General features: G+C 42.3%; 2 protein-coding genes across 2 annotated transcripts in view; both read left to right on the top strand.

Moving 5' to 3' along the window:
• LOC147709486 (cysteine-rich secretory protein 3-like) overlaps nt 1-23382 on the top strand; it is a 484180-nt gene that overhangs the window by 41687 nt on the left and 419111 nt on the right. The window lies entirely within an intron of this gene.
• Nucleotides 1-23382, top strand: part of LOC147709487 (cysteine-rich venom protein-like) — a 164727-nt gene that overhangs the window by 37299 nt on the left and 104046 nt on the right. The window contains exons 2-3 of the mRNA XM_086928043.1: nt 5115-5228; nt 16336-16426. Coding sequence (XP_086784169.1) covers nt 5217-5228; nt 16336-16426 — 103 coding nt within the window. The 5' untranslated portion in view covers nt 5115-5216. The remainder of the gene's footprint in view (nt 1-5114; nt 5229-16335; nt 16427-23382) is intronic.

Genomic DNA, 23382 nt, shown 5'->3' with positions numbered 1-23382 from the left:
GGAACTACCACTGATCTAACAGTAGAACGGGTAGCACCAGTGTCCACAAGGAAAGTAACATTTACATAATTCACCTTTCCATCCACAAATGGACCAGACTGATCTACCTCTAAAGCTGCGCCAAGCATGCACTCCTCTTCCTCTCCTAGGCACCATCATAAACTTTCATCCGATTCATTTCCATCTTGCCGTAACTAATATTGTGAAACAGCAGCTGCGCGTGGCAATTTTGTTACTTGCTGTTCTCCGAAGAATCCTGCCTCTGTACTGTATCTTTGGGGATTTACACTCTTTGGGAGAGGTGGTTTCGGCACCTGATACTGGTGAGTAACTACCTGCTGCTGTTGTGGCTGTTGGTAACTCACCAACGCACCTGTGGATTCAATGGTTGATTTTCTGTGTTAACTCTCTGAGGTAATTTACACTCGTTCCTATAGTACCCTAATCTTCCGTAATTATGACATGGACATTTCTTTTTGGCTTCTTCCATACTCATCTGACTTTTTCCCTTACCAATATTAGGTTTGAACTTGGTCTGTCCTGCGCCACTAGATTGATTATTCCTCTGAGCTTCTTGTTGTTCTGCAACTTTTACTTGTGCCCACATTGCCTTTTTCTTGAGTTTATGCTGTCTGGCCTCAATATCAATGCTGCAATATTTTGCATACCGTAGTACCTCATCTATTGTGCAAGTCTGCCAACATAACATATGCTGCTTAATCATTTCACTTATCTAGGGTTTCAAACCATACACAAATCAATACACAAAATGGCTCATATCTTTTTCACTCAAATTCTCGTATCCACTATACTGTTTAAAAACTAAAAGCAACCTTTCATTATAAGCATGCACAGACTCCTTATTTTCCTGAGTTGTTCTATCAATCTTTACCCAGTCTGTTTCTTTCGGTGGAATCTTATTTTTCAGGAATGTGATTGCCTGCTTATATTTTTTCATCACTTCTGAACTTGGAGCTCCTCTAGGATATTTTTTCTTCGGCCAATCAATTGTAATTTTACATTCTGTACACAAATCAGCAGGAACAACAATCTCAAACAATCCATCCAGATCTTCCCACAACAGCTTTGAATTCTTTACAAACCTTTCTACCTGTCTATACCATTCTACAGACTTTTCTCTCAATCTTGGAAAATCATTTGTAATGACAATATATTGTGTCTGGACCATGGTACGTGTACATAACCTCCTCCTGGAATTTCTCTCGTTAGACATATTACTACCGTTGGTTCCTTTTCTCTTACTGAAAAAGCCAATGAAGCTTTATCAGTCGTTCCTTCTTTTCTCCTTATCCACCTACTTCTCCACTTGTCTATATCTCCCCATTTTCTCAGTAAAATCTACCCTGTACGGCTTCTGCAATCCCCTAATTTTTGCAAAATATACTCCCAGTTCGTTTGCTGTTTCTTCCAAGTTATCATGCAAATTCCTATCTCTCCAAGTAATACTTTTACACATAAACATTAATTCATCATCTTGATAGGACTTTAGTCGATCTGTACCCTAAAATCAACTCTTCCATGTCTATCTTTAATCTAACCACATCCAAGGGCTGCGGTTCTGTGTCTTTCTTCTGCAAACTTCTTACCCATTCATTTAATTCTTATGCATTTGGATCCACAGGGGTGGTATTTATTTCTACCTTATTTACACTTCTCTCCAGTGTTTCAGTTGCTGACTTGGCAAATATAGGATTCTTATTTATGGGACTATGATTTATTGTCAAATTCATATGTGGAGTTGATCTAACAGAATCTTTTTCCTTCCTATTATCTGTAATTGTTCCATCTCATACTGTTTGCATGCTAGAATTGAATGGAATGGTTAAGGAATGTTCGTCTATCTTTTGATTTTCAAAAACTGAGATTACTGGACCTATAGTTACTGGTACAGTTACATCTTCCATATTCTTTGTCTATTCTCTTATTTTTTCAGTCAACTTTCTTGTGATTTTGGCTAGTTCGGCCGTATTATCATTATCAGGTTTCTTAGTCTGTGGTGTTTCTTTTCTATTAAATGGACTATTTATTACTGAAAATTTCTCAGGGCTTTAGTTTATCACAGTTTACATTGGCAGTCCATTTGGTGTTACCACTGCAGAACCCTGCTGATATGGAGGGGGTCCTTTATTCGAAATGTCCTCCAACAACTCATCACTACCTCCATACCTATACTTTTTGGGAACTGCATGCTTCTATTTCTCCGTACGCTTTTGCCCTGCAAATTCCTCAACCGTTCTGGTAGGAAACATACCATCTGTCATGTTAGCCCACTGCCACCGTCTCATCCTGTTTTCATGGCTCAAACCCCATACTGCTCCATGAACAAAATTATAATTCTTTGCACCTCTGTGTCTCTCTCTTTCATACATCTCATCTTCCCATTCACGTAAGGCTTCAAACTGAGTCGGTCTAGGTCTCGGTTCAAGTCTCATCATTCTTTCTCTCAAATTTCGTAGTACAGCTGTGCTAAATGAACCAGTTTCTGGAAATGCCAATACCCCATCATCTTTAGTATATTTCAGCCAATTTTCCAACCAAATACAAGTATGATAGCAATCATATAAGATGCTGGTTTTTTCGGTGGTGGAAGTACCTCTCCTTCCCTAGTCACAACCTTTTTATCTTTCTTAAAAAGATTTTTGAACTTCTCAAATCATGACGGTTTCTCTCCATCTTGCTCATAATTCACTCATAGTAATAAGCCATATTTCACTGTTGTTTTGCCAAAGCGAATTCACACAATTTTCCTCCAATCGGTTCTTTCTACTGTCCGACTATTCTGACCTATCCCAGCGTGTCTCACACACCAATCAGAAAGCTCTATTTCACTCTCACATTTACCTATTCCAGCGCGTCTCACACCAACGCACCAATCAGAAAGCTCTTCGTTCTTCCACAACTGGCCAATCCCAGCGCGGACCTTGTTGACGTCAGCTCTACTCCTGCTTCTGCTGACCCCTCCTTTTCAAAAATTATCTGCACTATTTCTTAGCTTGTCTGTTCGACTAAATCGATTAGTTACAATGTAAAACACATTACCATTGTCTGTTTCTCTAAACAAAAGAGATAGTCTATTCAAACTTACAAGAATACTGTTTCGTTTGATAAGTGTAGCACTTCTTTCTACCTTACCCTTCTCTCAAGCAAGAGGTAAACCCATTTCTCTGGGGATAAAACACATACGGAGACTACACTGCTCCTGAGAATTAAGGCCAAAGTTTCACAAGAAAACCTGTTGCTATTTCACTCAATGCTATCCATACATGAATTTCCCTAACATAACACAGTCCTGTCAGTTTCAAACATCAAAGTACTCCGCTATTTCGTCGATGGACCAACTAGTAGAATTAGTTGATAGCGATTAAGTTCAGCTCAATAACGATGAACCCTTTGACATTTATAATTCATAGTTTTATTTCAAAGAACCACAGACTCATTTAGAGTTAGCATATCATTTGTATCTAAAATTCTTTGAGCAGATAAGTAAAGTTCTTTATTAGGCAAAATACATTTAATACTTTAATCAGCATTTAAGTAAAATGTGAAAATAGAAACAGAAAATATTCATTACCCTTGGCCATAGGGCGATGACAAGAAAGGTTCACAAGGATAAAAAGATGAACCACAGATCACAGGATAGGACTCCCAAAACTTGACTGTCTGTCCCACTAACCTCCTCGGACGCAATTCCCTCCCGGAGCAACTCCAGCAACGATCTCGTTCCTTCCCCAGTCAAAGTTCAAAACATCCGGAATGACAGAGTCTCTGACAGCATCAGGATAGGTGAAGCGCCTACAACGACAACTGCTTAAGGGCGGCAGAATCTCTTATACCCTATTCTCCTTCTTACTTCACTCAAAAGTTGCAATCTTTAGGGGCAGAAATCATGCTAATTGTTCCATTAGAGGGGTGGTGATGGTCACCTCATAGCCCTCCTTGTTAGAACCGGTTTGCAGACAATAACGCATACAGTAGTTCTCATGATCTACAATGTCCAAAGGTAATTTAACTTGTTAATGTATTTTGTAACACAGTCTTATGGTCACACATTAGTTCTCTCATCCATTCTCATGGATTCATGCTGAGCTCTTGGCACGACTCTTGCTGCAGGTCAGGCTGGTCTTGACGTCTCTCACTCCGAGCATAGGCCACATACACGTGACTGGAGCATTCACTCTGCTCATGCGCGGGCCATTCTGTAACGTTATCCATTTCCAACGGCTATTTTCGAAACGCGGCCTAACAGGCCCGAATGGAACTAGTATAAGAACAAAACACACTAAAATTAGACAAAGAAAATAAGCCCTTCTGTTTACCACCCACCATTCTAAAGACCCGTGGTAGCTATTACCTAGCAGAAGCGACACTTAAAGCCATTTTATGCAACACAACATCATGCAATTTGCTCTATTTTACTACGCAAGTCACATTTCCAATGTTAATTTACTTCATATTCGGAAATGAATTAGAATTTGCAAATTCAGCAAGTTGGTCACATGTACTGTTTAACCAAGGTGCATTTGTTGATTAATTCATGCATTCAAACAATTAGTGTCATTACAGTTATGAGGTCATTAACTTCCAAGGGGCACAAAATATATTTTGCTTCCCCTGCTCCATCACATCTTTCACATGAGTGTGTATGGCCCATTATACACTGGCTTGTAATCCACTGTTCATATTATGTGGTAAATAAGGCCTTGCAAAAAATACTGCACATGATAAGGGATTTGTAGCACTGACAGAGTGGATGCCCACAAAGGCACCATTGTCTTTTTTTGATTGGACCAGATTTGGAGCTTTATGTCATCCACTACCTGTGAGTGTTCTTTAAAGGGGCCAACCTGGGAAATATGTCAAAGCCCTAACATACATCATCAAACAAAGGAACATTCTGCAATGCCTATTGTTGGTGATTTCCAGGGATGCAGGACTGGATAAGGGGAACTGTATTTCTTCTGTACACTTTATGTGGTTGACAAAACCTCATCTCAGTACACTAAACTGTATGCATGCTGTACTCACAGCATGTTTCTACAGTGCATGCTATTTGGAAGCATAAGGTCAATTATTTACATTGATTATATTTTCAGAGCTTTGTTCCTGGACTGGAAACTGACAATGCTGTCATTCAAAAGGCGATTTGCGACAAATGCAATGTATTAAGACAAAGTGTCGACCCACCTGCCAGCGACATGCAAAAAATGGTGAGATACATTTTACATTCATATTTAAATTAACAAATAGGGATGAAATGGTAATTTCATGGATGTAAAGAAAATATATTCACCTTCAGTATTTCTAACCTTATATCAAATGAAATTGTTAATGTCCTTAGTGCATATCTCTAAAGGAGGCTGTTTTATATCTACATTGTAAGCGTTAGACACATATACAATCCCACATTGAACATGGTTCCCCATGCATGCCTGTTCATCTAATATTCTGAGAACACCAAAACCTGTTCTAGCTACACCACAATCAGTAGAGAAAGATGTATGGTTGGGTAATGGAAAATCCTTTAATTTGGTGGCAGTGCCAAATCCTCTGTCTGAAGATTTGCCTTGAGTGAAAAATCCACCACAAGGAATTAAATAAGCCAAACCTTTGCTCTAGCATATTGTCTATTAAATGAGAATCTTCTATTATTCAGTCCCTTCTCAGCCAATTAAAGTGGTTCCCAGGAGTTAAACATATGTCGGTAGATAAAACAAAATTCTGCTTACCCCTGTGTCGGCAGACCCCACGGGAGTCAGTGAATGCCCCAAAATACTCCTCTTATCTTTATTTGACCTAAAAAATTCATACAAGTACAGATTCAAAATGAAATGAAATCATCATTAAAATATGTATCATTTTCCAGATTGTATGCAAAATAGTTAAAAATTCACAAACCTTTTCAAGTAGAAACCTCATCACCATATATTACAACTGAAACGAAAACTTAAGGTTTCAATATAGTTCATCCTGTTGTTAGTGGTCTGCTTTGCCATGAAACTTCCTTGTCTCCAAAGCACTTTGAATAACACTAATTGCAGCTAGACAGCACTTTGCTGTTAGAAGTTGCAGTAGTGCCTTTAGCTCTGGCCTGCATTGTTTAATGGTAAATGATCTTCAAAGTCATAAATAGATAATGTTTCGAAGCAGCAGAAAATAATGTGCCAAATAAAAAACAGTGCAATGTCCTTTGCTTTGAAGGGTCATTGAATTGCCATAGAAGGCGGCTTCTAGAGGTGTAGACACTACAAGGAAACAAAACAAGATTGTTTATGTAGTTCAGTCTGAGACGTGTCATATACAACCATTGCTGAGGATTTTTTACAAAAAAAGGATAGGGTTCTCGTCCCTTAAATGCTAGTAATTCACTGTGAGAGAGCACAGATGTTTTTCACAACACCAGGCTAACATTTTCACAATGATTGAGATACAGCTGTTTAACCTTCTCTTTGGTTTAGGCCCCATAAAATCCAGGTCTGAAAAGAGCCCTGAAACTCCCAAGATATAAAAAGTTTATTTTATGCAACCCAACAAGTGATTAAATACTGCCTTATCCAGGGGCAAACATTCCATTAGCATAGCTTGTGAAAAGTGTGTCCCCTGAATAGCACATATGATGATCCCCAATAAAAGTGATTGGATTTTAATGTAATCCCTGGGCTGAGGAAGCCCCTGCTCATTGTGGCAGACAAAGGTGGACCACCCACCAGGAACCGAGAGCAACCATTTCCAAAAATAGTTTTCTGCTCTCTCCATGAGCTAAATCCCTGAGTGCCCCAGAGCCTGCTCCTTACAATACCACAGATACACATTTACTATTATGAATGGGAAGATTTTCTTTTATAGGCTTGTTCCTCATTTTGGAAGCAAATCTAAAAAGGGAGGCAACCAATCCACAAAACTCTGTACCCATGTGTTTGGAGTAACAAGATTTAAATCCATCCAAAGGACTAATAGAAAAATTATCTTTGTATTGTATTGCACCATCATAATTGTTTCTCTCTGAGTTCTACAATATTTACGGTGTGTTATATACCTGACGTTGTGTTATGACTCATTGAGGTACCGTAGCAATGACCCCATTAATTAATTGTGGCTCGACTGGAAGGAGACATCTGAGAACCCATGCTTCAATCTTTCCAATCCTTGATCAGAAATGTTGGTAGGACTAGGTAAACATTGGACTCCCGTTACCAAAAAAGGAGAGTTCAGGACTACACCATTGAATCTGCAACAGTCACTGATTCACAGTAGCTGTTCTGAAATAGTTTTGTGTATTCTACGTGGGCCAATGTAAAAGCAAATAGTTTACATGCACTGATACGTAAATGCAACACTGTAGTTCAATTGAACTGTACAGCTTTGTCTTTTTTCTTCATGTTGAAAAAATATTTCCAGGTGGAGTAACCTCTTTCCGTACTCCCAGCCCATTTTTGAAAGTGTTCCTTTAATTTTGTAAATCAAGGAACGAACTTGTGCCCCTAAGTTAAATGTAGGTGTCCAAATGTGTTTATGACATAGCCCCACCGTTTGAATAGTGTAGCCAGCAAGACAAGGACTACATAGATAAAAAGTAGGTGTTTGAAAGCAGAGGCTTCCCTAGCATCATATATGTATTTGAGTCGACTGTTTAACAAAGGCCATGACTGGCAACACAAACAATAAAAAAGCACTCTGTGGCTTTTGCCAAGTCTTTTTCTTTCAAGCTTTGTTAAGCTTTGATAAGTTCTACTGGAAACTTTTCAACTTTGAGAAATTACAATCTTTTATGATTTAACAAGAATTGTATGAAAAAAAGCTTTTTCTACAATTGATGTTGCAGAAGGAGAACCAGCCCAGACAGTTCTGTATTCATTTACCATTGTGTTTAAGACACTCTGCAAAAGTAAACCTACAGATAAAAATTATGCAAAGATTCCTCTTAGCGACTATCATGAAAATTACCTAGGAAGGCACGGAAAATAATGGCACAGTCAAGCTTAAAATGGGAATGCTAGCAACACTACTAAATTGGGAAAATGGAAGGTTCCAAAGCTTTGCAAAGAAAAATACATTAGCAAAGCCAGTTATAAGCCGTATATTGTGGCTCTGCCAATCCAATGCTTGTTAGAAATGCTTTTGTCAAATTAGCAAAGGATACATGTGCTATAATTCTATATCAATGTTATTGCCAATATTACACAATCACAATAAACAATCACGTTGCCACTAACATATGTAAGGATTGGATGCTTCCTTTGTGTTTGTGCTGCCAGTCATTTAAACCCATTACCACACACTCATTGACTCACTGTCACACTAATTACGATCTAACAATGGCTCACTCAGGCCCTTCACTCATGCTAACTCATACATTCACTCACTGTCTCACACCAGCTCACTCAATATGCTCACTTGCATCAAGACACTCATGCACTCACTTACGCTCAATAGCCTCCCACTCACAGAGGCTCACCCTAGAACCTTACTCATGCAGTCACTCTCATCAACACACATGCATGATTCAAATTTGAAATGTATTTATTCATGCACAAATAATTAAAATCTTTGCATGACAGTCCATACTAATTCTAAAAAAATTATATGTAATCACATTTTCACTCAATCAATAAAACTAACTCACAAGGTTTAAAAATCTTGGAGTGCTAAGTATGACGTATTTTAGTCTGTGATTTTAATATCTGAATAGACAGGGCCTTCGGTGAGTGCGTTCAGTCTTTTTTCTGCATGTGTCAAAAATTGGGCAGGTTTTCGAAATAGGATCATTGGGATTTAGAAAAACAAATAATGGCCTGCCTGCATGCCCTGATATTCCATTGATTAAAGGGCTCTTGCAGCAGTGTTATTTCATTAGAGAGGACAGGACAAATGTATGACCAAATGAGCATGCTCACTGTAGCTGAGCTTAAACCAGCTCACATATGACCTGCCCACATTAATACACTCGCTGGCAAGTTTTCAGAGTACACCTTGTTTGCAGTGTGCCTAGGTTTGACGCTTCCTTGCTTTTTATGTGACGTCTTGAGTGGCACAAAATTGCCCCCGGCAATGCAATTGCCTTCCATATTAAAAACAAATGCCCCATCAGTATAATCAATATTTCCGCAAAAAAGCAAGAGACAAGCTTATGCTAAACAAATGTAGCCTTTCAATGCAAAGCAGAACTGACTCCAAAAATAGACGTAGTTGCCTCAGCTGATAACCTGCCTAGTAGGCATTGTGCCAGTCGCAATCACCCACAGTCAGTGATGTTACAAAGCATGATGGGGCTCCCCTGCAGAAAGTGGTGAGGGCACCCTGAGACGCCCGTATCTCACAGTTATACATGACATTTGGTTGAAACGAGTTCCTTTGAAGTGTTGGGGTCCCTTTAATCGTAGACAGTGCAGGAACCAGCATTATGCCCCCGGCCACAGTGCAGCCTTTCTCATTGCCAAGACAGTGCTGAAAACCCTGTTCTTATGGTGGATGAGGTGATCTTTTGCTCCAGGTTCATGTAACATTTTCCTCCTTTTTCCTCCCTCAGCCTTCTGCTGAAATCACCCACCCTAGGCTTATTAAGTTCTACTTACTTGATTCAGGTGCTTGCAGTATTCAGTGTCATTAGGATCACCCCTCACTCCTGGTCCTAGCTCATATATGGCCCAACCCGACTGTCTCCTGCAGCACCACCTTGTTGTTTGCTCCTGTAGTAGCCTCTGCCTACTCCCTGGCTCAATAAAGTGCCCTTCCCCACTTTTTGTGAGGCACTATCTCTAGGCTCCATGCTCTCTCCCTTTCTCTAGCCTCAACCATTCTCCTCTCACCCATCTGCCTTGGATTATTTACTATATGATGCCGTATTGCCTGCTAGCCACACCATTAATGAAGTGGGTAAAAAGAACCCCCACACATATCCTGTTTCTTTGTATCTGCCAAGACATGTTATGAATGTGGACAAAGGTGTCTGTGATGTCAGTCTCGCACGAGTCCTGCAAGACTATCTGCGGAAAAGGTCTAAACCATGATTGAAGAAGTGGTAGCTGAAGTTTTGACTACAAGTCTAATAAGCAGGAGAAATTCTATAAACACAAAGACAAGTCAGTATCCTCAGATTTTTCTAGTGAATCTGCTACAGACATGATGAGTAGATTCAACATGAACATGATGAGTACTTCCTGCTCTGGGAAGTATATTGTGAGGGAGGATTTGTCCCGCTGTCTTCTTCATATTTGGAAGTACTTGAGTTTCAGTCACCCTCCAGCAAGTGAGCATGACGATGGGTTATTTCCACAATATTCCAGACCTCCTTAGTCATCTTTTCTTATGCATTGAACCCAGCTGATTGATCTTCAGCAGAGGCGGTGGATCACGAAGTTGACAATAGGTAGAAACATTTTTATGAAGTAAGTATTTCTTTGAAGTCTTTAAGACCTTACAAGTCCTGTACGCCACCGGAACTGCACTTTTTCTTCCATTCCAGTGGCGACAGAGCTTAGACATAACACAACAAGGCCATGTATAGCCACCCTGTGTGGCTTTTCATGACCTTGTAGATATGGAATGAGGCAACGCAACACAAGTCGCTGCATTGCCTCACACTGAGATGGGTAGGCGTGTCATGGGCTTTATGGTGGGTGTTCCCACGTAACACACATGGCATTTGACACATTCCCTGATTTAGAACAAGCTGAAAACCTGGCAATGCATCAAACATCTGTGACTCCCTAGGGGAGGTGTAGGGGAGTTGCAACGAGGAGAAATAACATTATTATTTAGCAGCTCACATAGCAAGAGGAAATCACCTCCATTGATTGTTCATGTGCAGGAAGGTGTCGCTTCCACTACAAAAATAATCATCCCTACAACGGTGACACTCTTGCACCACAGTGGCCTTCTTTGGCGCACGGCAGCCATTTGAGCACCAGGGCAGTAAAAGAGGACAGGAATGCAGTGTATCTTATGTATACAATGCATTTCTGTCATTTTCTTGTGCCGTAGAGCAGCACAGCAGGAAGGCTTGCGGCTCTGCCCTGTGCTAAAAGTTTGTAAATGACGGCCGAAATCATCTAGAATAAAAGAGATTTTCGGCAAAGACTTTTGAAAAAACACGGCGATCTGTAATGTCTGCAGATCCAACCATTGGTTCCGACGACAATTGGCCTTATCTATCCATATCAGATCAGATGGGGGAAGAATTGTGGATTACCAATCTTGTGGCTCAACTCAATCACTGTGCTGAATTTAATCAGGTGGGGCTATTTCATAGAGTTCAAATCATTGCCTCCAAACAGGGGAGCCATCAATACTCTTCTCCCCAAATCTTCAGTAAAAAGGAGGCCTTGTAGTTGGTTGGGAATTTCTGCATTGGTAGCAGGGAGAGCTGGTATTTAAGTCCTTTGGGAGAAAAGGTTTCAAGGTGTATATCCCAATCTCTTTCTTGTATAAAAACCATCTGGGAAGTTCCGACACTTCCTCCATCTCAAGAAAGTCAGCTCATGGGTAAGGACAATTTATTGAAAGATGTCTCCTTACAGCAAGTCATTCCACTGGTGTCAAACCAGGAATTGCAGGCAAACATAGATATACAGGACATGTATCTGCATATTCCTATTCACCTGGCTAATTAAGTTTCTGCATTTGGCAATGGAAGGTTCTCGTTTCCAGTTCAGAGTCATTCCTTTTGGGCATAAAGTCCGCCCCTCAGGTTTCCTCAAAAGTGTTGACTTCTTTAATAGCTGAACTGCTTCAAGAAAGGATCTGTTTCCAGCCCTCATTGGGTGATTGCCTTATTCTATTGTCATCTATGCTGCTAACAGTCTCATCTAACGAGGGTTCTCCTGGATCTGGAGGGACTCAGATTTGTAATAAATCTCATTAACTCTCAACTGATCCCCTTCCAGGATCAGATCTTCATTGGAGCAAGAATTCTGACACAATGTGAAATAGTGACTCTATCAGACAGGAGAAAAGTGAAGATTAAGACCAGATCTCAAAGCTGTTGAAAATGGACTCCCCAAAGGTGGCAGCTTGGGTACAAGTTCAAGGGGACTTAGCTACCAGAGAGTTATTTGTCTTGTGGGCAAGATTCCATCTAAACAAATGGATCAGACACATCCTTCATCACTGGTCTCCTATTTCCCAGGATTAGTCAATCAGCAATTTCTGTGGTGGATGGATTCCGAGAACACATATTGAAAAGTATTTCTGTATGTCCACAGATTCCAGTGAAAGAGGCTGTGCTGCAGGGACTTTCTCTCATCTGAGTAATAGGTTATAGGCCTATGCCCAGTAAGGCCAGTGATCCAACAGAAAGGAGCTAGAGGTGATCTGGCTGCCTCACCTGGCATTTGGTCTTCTGCTGTAGGAGAAACTGGTGGTTTTCAGAACAGACAATATGAAGATAAAATCACATATCAACCATAAGTAGGAAACAAAAGCACTTTCATTATAAAAGATTACAGAGCAGATTTTTGCATGCACCCAGGTCAAGATCAGCTCTCTAGCAACCGGTTACCTCAATATATTGACATACAAATTGAGCATGGAGATTCCGTCATCTTTTAAGTTCTGTTTCTTTCCCCAAATATTTGTTCAGATTTGTAATACATGAGGACTCCCAGCAATAGATTTTTTGCATCAGTTTGACACTCTCCTCTTCATCGCTTTTGTTCAAAAGCAAAAAAGACAAAGGGGCACATTAGTATGGCGGGCGGAGTTAGTCCGCCCGCCATACCAATGGGAAATGGGACCGCCCGCTAAGGGTGCGGCGGGCCCGTACAACCCATTTGGATGCGCCGGCCCCACTGGCGGGCGCGTCCCGCATTTTTAACATTACGGCAGGCGGCACTGAAACCACCTCCTTCCGCAATGCCAAAAATGCATGTTGTGCTTTTCAATGCACAACGAGACAGGCCCCGCGCGGTGCCTGCCACATTGTACATTGAATGCAGGTGGGTACCATAGGTGTGCACCCCACACCCCCCAGAGTCCCTGGAGGCCCGCAACAGGCCCCCCAAGAAGACTCTTCATGCCTTTCCATGGCGGCATTAAAGGCATTTCCAAAGCCACATGGTAATATGGCATTATTACACATTGTAATATGGCATTGTAATATGGCTGGCGTTGTCTTTCAGACACCGCCACCATATTGAACCCTTTGTGGACCAGGTGGAAAATCGGCAGACGGTCTTTCTGTCCGCTGCGGACCCCCCCGCCATTGTAATATGGCAGGGGTCATTTCTGCATGGATTGCGGGTGGATCTGTCCCCTTACACCCATGGCCAGTCTCTATGCCTTTCCTCTGTTTCCTTTGATCCTCCGATATCTTGTCAGAATGAGGAGAAAGTGTGCTCAGGTTATCTTGATTGATTCAGTTTGGCTTGGTCTTGTTGGTTTTATCTACCAATAGTGATGAAGACGGAACAAGAATGGCTTGTACTGATTGTGCTGTCCCCTTTAGTTCTCTCTCTTCTCTAGACCAAAGCATTAAAAAGGCTCAGGCTGATTGCCGAAGAGAATAAACTGACAGGACAGAGCATAAAGAGGATTTCTGATTCAGTATATAGTCCTGTTCAGGCTTCGAGGAGACCTTTAACTTTGTGCTTCTATTCTAAGCACTGGTGGACATTTAGGAAGTAGTGCTTTGCGAGGCAGCTACTTTCACAGTCCATGGGTGTAGCACAGACGTCTCACTTGGGCAAAGAGTTTCAATCCTAAAAATACAGAGTTGGAAGCAGTACTGGCCTTTAGAGCTTCCCAAGGTAATCTGGAGGATGACCAAGGGCTGATGTAGAGACTATTCAAGTTTTTTTTAACATCCTTCTCTGAGTACCCCTTCTATTTCCAACTTGCATTCTACCCCCCCTGAGAGCCCTCCTGTTGTGCCCCTTCAGTCTATCAACATCAGAATCCCAACCTAAATGTGCTCATATCAGCAAAGAGATTAGGCGAGCTAGGCTAACTCTCTTATAACTATTCTCCTTTAGAATATTAAAAAACAATATTTTGCTTTGCCCCGGACAGTCATTCATCCCTAAAATTAACTTTCCTTTCCATCTTTAGCAGGAGGTTATTCTCCTGGTGTTATATCCCATTCCAGAAACACCGAAGGACATTAGCCTGCACTCCTTGAACATAAAAACAGCAGTTATTGCCTATCTCAAAAGTGTAGGAGAGTTTCAACTATCTTCATCATTTGTTTATCAATTTAGGCCCAGCCAAAAGGCAGTTGAAGCCTTCTGTTCAAAATTTGACCTGGTGTATTTGTCCTCTAATCTCCTTAGCTTACAAGGAATCAGGTGTTCCATTATCAATAGGAGACCAGGATAGATCAACCTGGGTATGTCAGCATATCTGGCGGGTGATGAGGGGACATCCTTGACTGAAATTTTTCAGAGCAGCCAATTGGGCTCTTTCTGCAACTTTTATTGGACATTAGAAGGTAATGGAATCTCCAGAGGCGGAGGGGGAATTTGTTTGAAACTTCTTTTTTTCTGTGACATGAACATGAAAACTATTATCTGAATAAATGTTGGTTTCTTTTAGCAGAGGTGTACGTTTGTCCTGGTATGAATTAACTTAGGTATGTCCCACATAGTCATTAATCCGTGGAACCAGTTCAGTCCAATTGTACTTTAAGTGACATTTTAACTCTGCATGCTGTTTTATCGATATGTCTGCTTGTTAAGGTTTTTATTAACCGTACAATAAACATTCTTCTTCTATTATCCAATGTTTATATGTTCTCTCATAAGAAAGCTGCCATACTGGCCTGAAGCACCCTTCCATCAGTGCATCAACATAGTGAGGGCCAAGACCCTACCCTACTTTTGATCACACGACTTTCAAAGGTGACTCATAGTCAGAGAATCACAAGGGGGTTCTCCTGGCTGTAGAAGCATAAGGATCAGTATTTTGTCGTCCACTGCAGCTTTGATTAATCTTTTGTGAGAATGTCCTGTCTTCCCTTATAACGTTTTAAAATAAGACACATTTAATAGGCTGCTGTGACCGCTTCTCTGAAACTAGTACCACTCTGGCTGAGCCTGCAAGAAAGGTCTAATGGTGCATCTATGAATGCAAAAAAGGTAGGGGACTGTCCAGGTTCCCACACACACTCATAGCATTGGCATTTCTGCTTGATGGCCCAGGGGTCTTGCCCTCCTACTGGCTGGGGCTGGTTGGTCAGTGGACTGATGCATCCACTGTAGGGGGCCTGTGTTCGACCTCATGGTCACAGGTTCAAATCCAATTGGGTCCACTCAGCCTTTTGTCCATGTGAGGTTGATAAAATGCGTACCGTTGGCTAACAATAAACATCTGTTATTCAGCGCCTTGATACCCTTGGGTGATATGTGCACTTTACAAATACATGTGTTATGTCCCATTCTGGAATAGGATCCAAATCAATCTACAAGAGCATCAGCATATCAGGCGACCATCTTCCAGCAGCTCATGATGGACCTTGTATTCTACTAGGTTTATCCCAGCCTTCCTAGGCAGGGAGCGTTCCCTGAAAAAAGTTTACCATGGTGGCTAAATCAACAGCCTGCCCGGAAGCCTTGTATATCTCAGGCAAACTGCACCAGATTAACTAGTCAAATTCTCAAGCCACCTTCACAATTCCATGCTGTTCTTGTCATTTCAAGTATGTCAGAAGTCGATCAATTTCTTTATCTGTGATCATATGTTTTGGTGGGAAAAACGAACGATTGATTGGAAAGTTACCCTAGCAATTGCCCGTGGTTAGACAATTTGCCAGCATTCCTCCGTTCACCTTTTTGTATGTTTGATGTCCTTTGACTAGAACATGAATAAATTACCATAGAAGTAATTATTTTGAAAATACATGTATGTAATATGTTATGATTAGAGTATACGCTGCACATTCATAGCATACTCCACAATTGTATTTCTTCTTTCATGACAATTTGAATTTGGAAACCAAATTATAATCCCTTTTCTGTGTCTGTCTGTCCCGGATGGATCTTTGCTTTGGAAATCTCGTGGTTTGTGTGGTGACATGAGGTCAGCCTGATAGCTAAGCTGTCTAAGGCAGAGCTAAAAATGTGCATTGCTGTTGAATAACAATTGTACTAGAGTAAAGATTCCTGCCATATCTGGACTTGCCCTTTCTTTCTTCAGCTTCTTGTGGTTTGTACAGAAGGTGTTACTCAGTTTTGTTTACATATAACCAGCTTTCAAAATCACTCAGTACCATTGTGATCTATATTTGAGATTCCAAGTAATTGTTTGCTAATCGTTTATAAACTATGAGGCATTTAGTTGCAATACCCCAAGTGCATAACATACAATGTGTATTATCTTTCACTGCAGGTGTGGAGCAAAGAAGCTGCAGCGAATGCTAAAAAGGTTGCTGCAAAATGCATTTTCAAACACAGTTCTGATAAGGAACGTTTAATTGGCAGTGAGTCCAAACTTCTTATTTTTATTGCACTTAAAAGTTTGACAGAACTCTGCGTGCCATAGTAGCTTCTTCGAAGCTCTTTGCAAACTTACCGCCACAAGGAGAGAAGAGAAAAAAACAGAGAATCATTTTGTTAAATATTTTACTATGAGGTGATGTTTCTGTTTTGAGGCTTTTCTTAAATGTTGACCTGCCCAGTAGGTTTCTTATGTTGTGATTGGGGTCAATTTTAAAGTGACAGGCCTCGATGGTAGAAATATTTCTCCTTTCTTAGATGTGAGGCATATACAAATACATATATATATATATATATATATTGACCATTTTCATAGAGACATGCAATGTTATACCAACAATAGGCAGTAGATCATTAAGAACCATATAGATCAGTGTCCACTTATTTAGCGAACTAATCCTTTGCACCACTGCTTCTTTCCGGTCTTTCAAAACTGATCTTAACCCCTTCGACACTCATGACGAGCTCAGCTCGTCATGAGTTACGCCTGTCGTACGCTCCTGACGATCTGAGCTCGTCATGTAATGCGGGTTTTTTTAAAACTCAGCGCACAGCGGGAAAACGGCCCGCGCATGAGGTTAAAACACTTCTCTTCCAAAGACACTTCCAGGAATAATTCAACCCAGGTCATTACCCTCATGGCTGCATGGCAATCACATGAGTTCAATTATGTAGATATGTTTTCTATACTTGTTTCACCCTAATTATCCCACCCTCCATTTGTATAATCCTGGTTGTATGTGTAACTTTTTCATATGTAAACGTCATCACGAATACCTTATGTAACTTGCTTTGTTCTATTGTAAAGCGCTCTGACACCTTTGGGTAATGTTTGTGCCGTATCAAATTGCATTAAATAAATACATTTGCATTAATTACATCATCAGTGGCAGGTTAAAGTCCTCCTCCTTAGGGTGTACCACATTCTTCATAATTTCCCTGGATTCATGGATATAGTAGGGTTTTTTGCCAGAGCCACTTGCTCCACCAGTAGACTCCGCAATCCCCACCCCTGCCATCAAAGGTCACCAGGTCACTCAACCCATCCTATACCCCTTCCTTATGGTGTAGCCTAAATTTGCTACCAGGGAATACAAGCAATTGTGTGTGTACACTTAGCGTGCACCCTTCCCCATTTGTATCTTGAAACACCATCAGTAGTGTAGTCCATGCTTCAAGATTGTCTTGCAGCTTGTCGTCCCGCCTGCTGTCTTTAGCGTGTATCGCCTCTGCAAACGCCCACTCTGTCATGTCCTTATACCACAGTGTAACGAAGGGGGCACTGTTGGCCAACCACCCTATTGCCACTGGCCTTTTAGCCAGTAGCAGGGCCAATTGCAAACATTTCCAGTGCATTTTCCTGCAACAACCTCTCATCTATGGTAATACCAGATACTGAGGTCAGAGGTTGGACCACCCCCGTACAAAAGCGCGCACCTTGGAACATGTCCAGGCCAGATGCAAGAAGGAGGCACATCTGCACAACACCACGGACAATCCGCACTCCTGTAGATGTGAGTTACATCTGAATATCAAGCCCTGATTCACGTATCTTTTCATATGAATAGTTAACAGAAGGAAAGCCTGATGTTTCACAGAATTTATAAGTAAGCAAACCACACTGATGAAAATTCATGGGTAATTTGCTTCTAAGGCCCTCATTACAAGTTGGATGAAATAGGATAGTGTATTACCACTATTGGTAAATATCATTACTCGGGGGATGCATTTACAAAATGTGGTAGATACCTTCTACTCCAAGTCTTGAATTGAAAATGATGCATATCATACGGAAAATGTGTTTAACACACCAAATTCTACGTGGGTTGTCTTTTTTACAGAACTGATACATTTCAAAAGGTTTGACTCTAACAGGGGAAAACTGAGGAATCCAATAATTCTCTCTCATAATACAGCTGTCAGATTGTAGCTATAGGTTCTTTCCAACTTGTCCTTTTTTGTCTGATTCACCCTTTTGACTAGAAACTATTGATTATTCCCAGTCCGACTTCAGATGAGTTTCTAGCCTTGATGACAAAAGTCAAAACCGGCTCCCCGGACGACCCCATGAGACCCATTCAATTTCGGGAATTCGCTGAATGCTGCTATCCTGCTTTGCATGGCCTTATTAATCTGTCCTTCAGTACGGGCAGTGTTCCTAAGGCTTGGAAACAGGCGACGGTCATTCCAATTCTTAAAAAACCCGCCCTTGACCCTACCAAGCCTGAACACTATCGACCCATCTCCCTTCTCCCCTGGCCAGCCAAACTAGCAGAAGCACATGCTAATGCTATTCTATCATCTCACTTGCAGGAAGCGAAAATACTGGATAATTCCCAAAATGGGTTCCGTGCAGGTCATAGCACAGAAACTGCCCTTCTGGCTGTGGTGGAGCACATCAGGAATCTGTTGGACCTGGGTCAGACGGCGGCACTGATCCTTTTGGATCTCAGTGCCGCCTTCGATACGGTGTCTCACCAGATTCTCTTACATCGCCTGATGGAGGCAGGAGTTGGAGAGGTGGCACTCGAGTGGTTTCGTTCCTTTCTTAAGGATCGAGCCTTCAAGGTCTCCACACCTCCTTTTGTCTCTGCTTCTCGCCCCATACTTCAGGGTGTTCCCCAAGGATCGGCCCTTAGCCCTACCTTATTTAACTTATACGTTCAGCCATTAGCGGAGGTAGCCCACAGTTTTGGTCTCTCCTTGGTGTCAAACGCCGATGACACGCAGTTGGCGGTGGCACTTAACAGCGACTCCAACATGGATGCCCCCACTTTTCAGTCAGCTTTAAAAGCTGTGGCAGGCTGGATGGCGAACAACCGACTTCAACTGAATGCCTCTAAGACCGAGGTCATTATTTTTGGTAGGGAAAGTGGATTATGGGGAGATCAATGGTGGCCTTCTGATCTTGGCCCCGTTCCTTCCCCCGTGACTGAGGTTAGAAATCTCGGGGTGTGGTTCGACAACAAGCTCTCTTTCACCTCTCATACAAAACGTGTGGCTGGCACCTGTTTTGGTACCCTGCAGTGTCTTCGACCAATTTTTAAGTTCTTCGATGCGGAGACCAGACAGATTATTGTCCAAGCTCTGGTTCTTACCAGGCTGGACTATGCCAGCTCTCTGTTTTTGGGCCTAAACCAGGCCGAGCTATCCCGCCTTCAGAGGTCCAGAACGCGGCGGCTAGGATGCTTGTCGGCCTCCCGAAGTTTGTCTCGGCTCGTCTGACTATCCAGGATCTCCATTGGCTGCCGGTGGGGCAGAGAATTAAGTTTAAAGCTCCTTGCTTAACTTTCAAAATTCTCAAATCAGCCTCCCCTCCTATTCTTGCACAGACTATTCTGCACTATGTCCCTGCCAGAGCTCTTCGCTCCGCCGGATCTAATCTTGCCATTGTGCCACGTTTTAAAAAATCCAGGATGGGCGGACGCTCTTTCTCAGTGCTGGCGGCAGCCCTTTGGAACTCTCTGCCAGCCCCTCTTCGCTCCATCCCTGACTTGCTCCCTTTTAGGAAGGCACTTAAAACCTTCCTTTTCTCTACAATTTAGGCCTACTTCTTTTATCTTCTCTGATGTGTTGTGTTCTCAATTCTCCAAAGCGCCGGGACGCCACTTGGCTGCGGCATCCGTGCGCTATACAAAAATTAAATAACATAACATAACATAACATCTCTAACAAGAATATCCTTAACGCTATTCGGTTCAGATTTGCTAATTTGTTTCCTGTGTGTCTCCAGATGGACAAGTCTTTTCCTTCGATAGTGTAGTACTCAATCCCATGAAATAATAATGTACAGAACAACATGTAGCAAATGAGTAGAAGTTGCAACAAAGACAATGTGATTCTGATTGCAAGAGTGCCCTGGATATTCCACAATGAATGTTGTAATATATAAATTGATGTTAACTTACATTGTAAACTTGATGACAAAGCAGATGATATCTTTATTTAAAAATAGAAAACAACAACAGGCAAATGATGTTCCTGGGCAATAAAGACAAAAAAGGTTTTTGTCATAGGGGGCGTGGCTTGGACGCCGAGGAAGATGGCGGTTTGAAGCGTCTCTCCTCCCGTCACGAGCGTCGTCAAACAAAATTGGAACACCTTTCCAGGCTTGCAGCGGGGATGTGATCGGAGGATCTAGCGTCGGATCACTCCCTGCCTATAATGAGCCGACCCTGGTGCCCGTAGCGGTAGCGGATCGAGAGCTGCGCCGAGTGAGGCGTCCATGGTGGCAGCGCGATCAAAAGGAAGGAAACGGAGCGTGTGGTGAGCTCCTACGAAGCGCAGCGGTACATCCGAGGTCCTGAGAGGAGTGAAAGTAGGTAGATGCGTCTACGGGGGAAAAGTGCACACCGGGTCAGCTGTATTACCGATCGTGTAAGTACGATCTGATCGGCCATAGCAAGGCTTCCCCTGCCTTTACCAAGATGGCGGCCGCAACTCGGTAATGCCTGTAAAACCGAGGCAAACTGTCTCTCCTCACTAGTTATGGCCAATCGGCCGGTTTTTGGCATCAAATGAACACTGGTGAGAACTGTTGAGATCTACCCTGCTATGAAGGGAGAAAATAATCATATACTCTTGCACATACTCTTGCATTGATCAGAGGGGATGGTTGTTGCTACGCTGTGTACCTGGAGTGCCTGCCTTAGCCCACAACGCAATCTTTACAGTTACAATTCATGGTGGTCTCACAGTATCTGACAATCTACTCATGAGGACTTACATCTGCTGAAATGTGCACCTGGATTGCCTAACGCCAACTCGCAGTGTGCTCCCTAATGCTCCAGCCTCAGTTATCGCCACGTGCACACAGTGAATGAGTAAATGAATGAATGGGACGCCCTGTTCCACAAATGCCTTTTTGCAAAGTGCTATCATCAGTAAGCTGAGTTCATGCTATCATCAGTGAGCTGAGTTCTGGCTGACCAACCTCCTAGGTAGGTCTAGTGCTGGTTATTTGCTCCGCATCAATACCGAGGGGAACTTTCAGGTCAACAACTACAGTTCTTAACAGCACGGAGAAAGAACCGGTGATCGCAATGGATACCAAAGACCAAGGAACCCTTAAGAGACTTAAATCTGATCACTCTAACCCGGGATCGCCAAACAAGCCAAAGAAAGTTACCCCGGACGCACTTGACATGATATTGAACAGATTGGATGAGGTGAAGGACCTAGCCAAGGTCACCAAGGAGGAAGTGGTGGCAATCCGTCAAGATATCCGAGACACCAATGCGCGCCTGACAGAAACAGAATCCCGGATCAGTCGCCTGGAGGACATAGAGGTCAAAACTACAACGGCTCTGAAACACCTACACATCTCCTCTGACCAGACAACTAGACGACTGGCCGAGTTGGAAGACAGGAATAGGAGGGGGAACTTACGCATTTTTGGTATTCCGGAAGGATCCGAAGAGTCGGAAGGCTCATGCATTCAGTTCTTAGAATCCTGGTTCACTAAAGCCACAAACCTGACTTTTTCCAACCCTCTTGAATTTGATAGGGCACATAGAGTCCCAGGGAGAATCACTAAAACGCAGAAAGGACCAAGGCCCATCGTCTGTAAACCATTACGCTACCAACATGTGGAGCAGATCCTTGCCTTCGTGCGGAAGCACAATCATATTTTGTGGAAGGACTCCAAGGTCTACATTTCTCAAGACTACAGTAAGGAAACCGTGGAAATAAGGAAGGCCTTCCTTGCCCTTCGTCCACAACTATCGGTGAAAGGATACCAATTTGGTTTTGTGGGTACAGCGAAATATAGGGTGACAATACGAGGATCGTCTCACTACTTCACGGACCCCATGAAGCTCAAACGGATGCTTGAGGATGTAGAAGAACGAGACATGGAGCGAGACATGGAAATTAATAACCCAGATGGTCTATTAGCCTCGGCTTCTGCCTCAGGACACAAGTGACCACGTTAGGTTCTGTCATAAAGTTTTCTGCGCTCTGTTCTTACTAAAAGTCAGTTTTGCTTAACTATTGCTGGGTTCTTACAGGATAGGTCTCAAGTTTACGGAAACCTTCCACAACTGGAGGATCTATGATGACCTGGAAGTCTCTTTACTTTACCTCCCTGACTCAAGCTGGCGTGGTCCAGCTGTTATTGATCTGATCCTTTTGACTAGTGCTGGCTCGCCTTGTTGGCCCCAATGTGACGGTGGCCGGGATATATAAATCACAAAGTGCTGTCTAACTCCAGTCTTTGATATACTGACAGGTTACGCGGAGTAGACCGGATTCGTTCTAACAAAACTGTGACTCTTTGATTACTGATTACTGATGTTCTATTGTTCTTTGTTTAGGTTTTTCACCACTGATGTGACGACTTGGATACTACTAGTCATTACGTGCCTTTAGTGTAGGATATGACGCTATAATATCTTCCAATGGGCCATGAGGTTATATTCTCAAATTTCTGTTCGATAATCATAGTCTAGTGAGCACCCAGGAATTATTCTGATTTACCTAGAATGTATATTGAGTGTGCGCTGTTGTTCACATGTCGGTTCTGCTGCATCATTCCAACGTTCCACTGCTTGCATAGCCTTTTATATGCATTTTTCGTTATGTATTGTTGTTCCAATGTCTATACATGACTAAGTTTAGACGAGGGGGTTACTGCGGTTTTCCTCACGTCGCCATGCTTCTGTATCACAATCGGGGTGGGTGGGGTGGGGGGTTGCGTGGGATTGGGAGGGATGGGTGCTGTGTTCTATGGTTTGTATTATTTTTCCTTCTTTCCCCTTCATTCTCCTTCTTTCTTTTTCCTCTCCTCTCCGTACCACTTCTTTCTTTTCTGATCTATCTCTTTGCTCCTGATTGGACAAGTTGTATCATGCATATGATGTGTTTGTATATCCATACTCAGACCAGGCGTGCTATATCCTTGGGTACCCAAGTATCTGGTTGTGGTTTTCGACTGTATTTC

The sequence above is a fragment of the Lissotriton vulgaris genome, chromosome 6, assembly GCF_964263255.1.
Source record: "Lissotriton vulgaris chromosome 6, aLisVul1.2, whole genome shotgun sequence".
Classification (NCBI taxonomy): domain Eukaryota; kingdom Metazoa; phylum Chordata; class Amphibia; order Caudata; family Salamandridae; genus Lissotriton; species Lissotriton vulgaris.
This window is presented reverse-complemented; position numbering and strand designations above follow the sequence as displayed.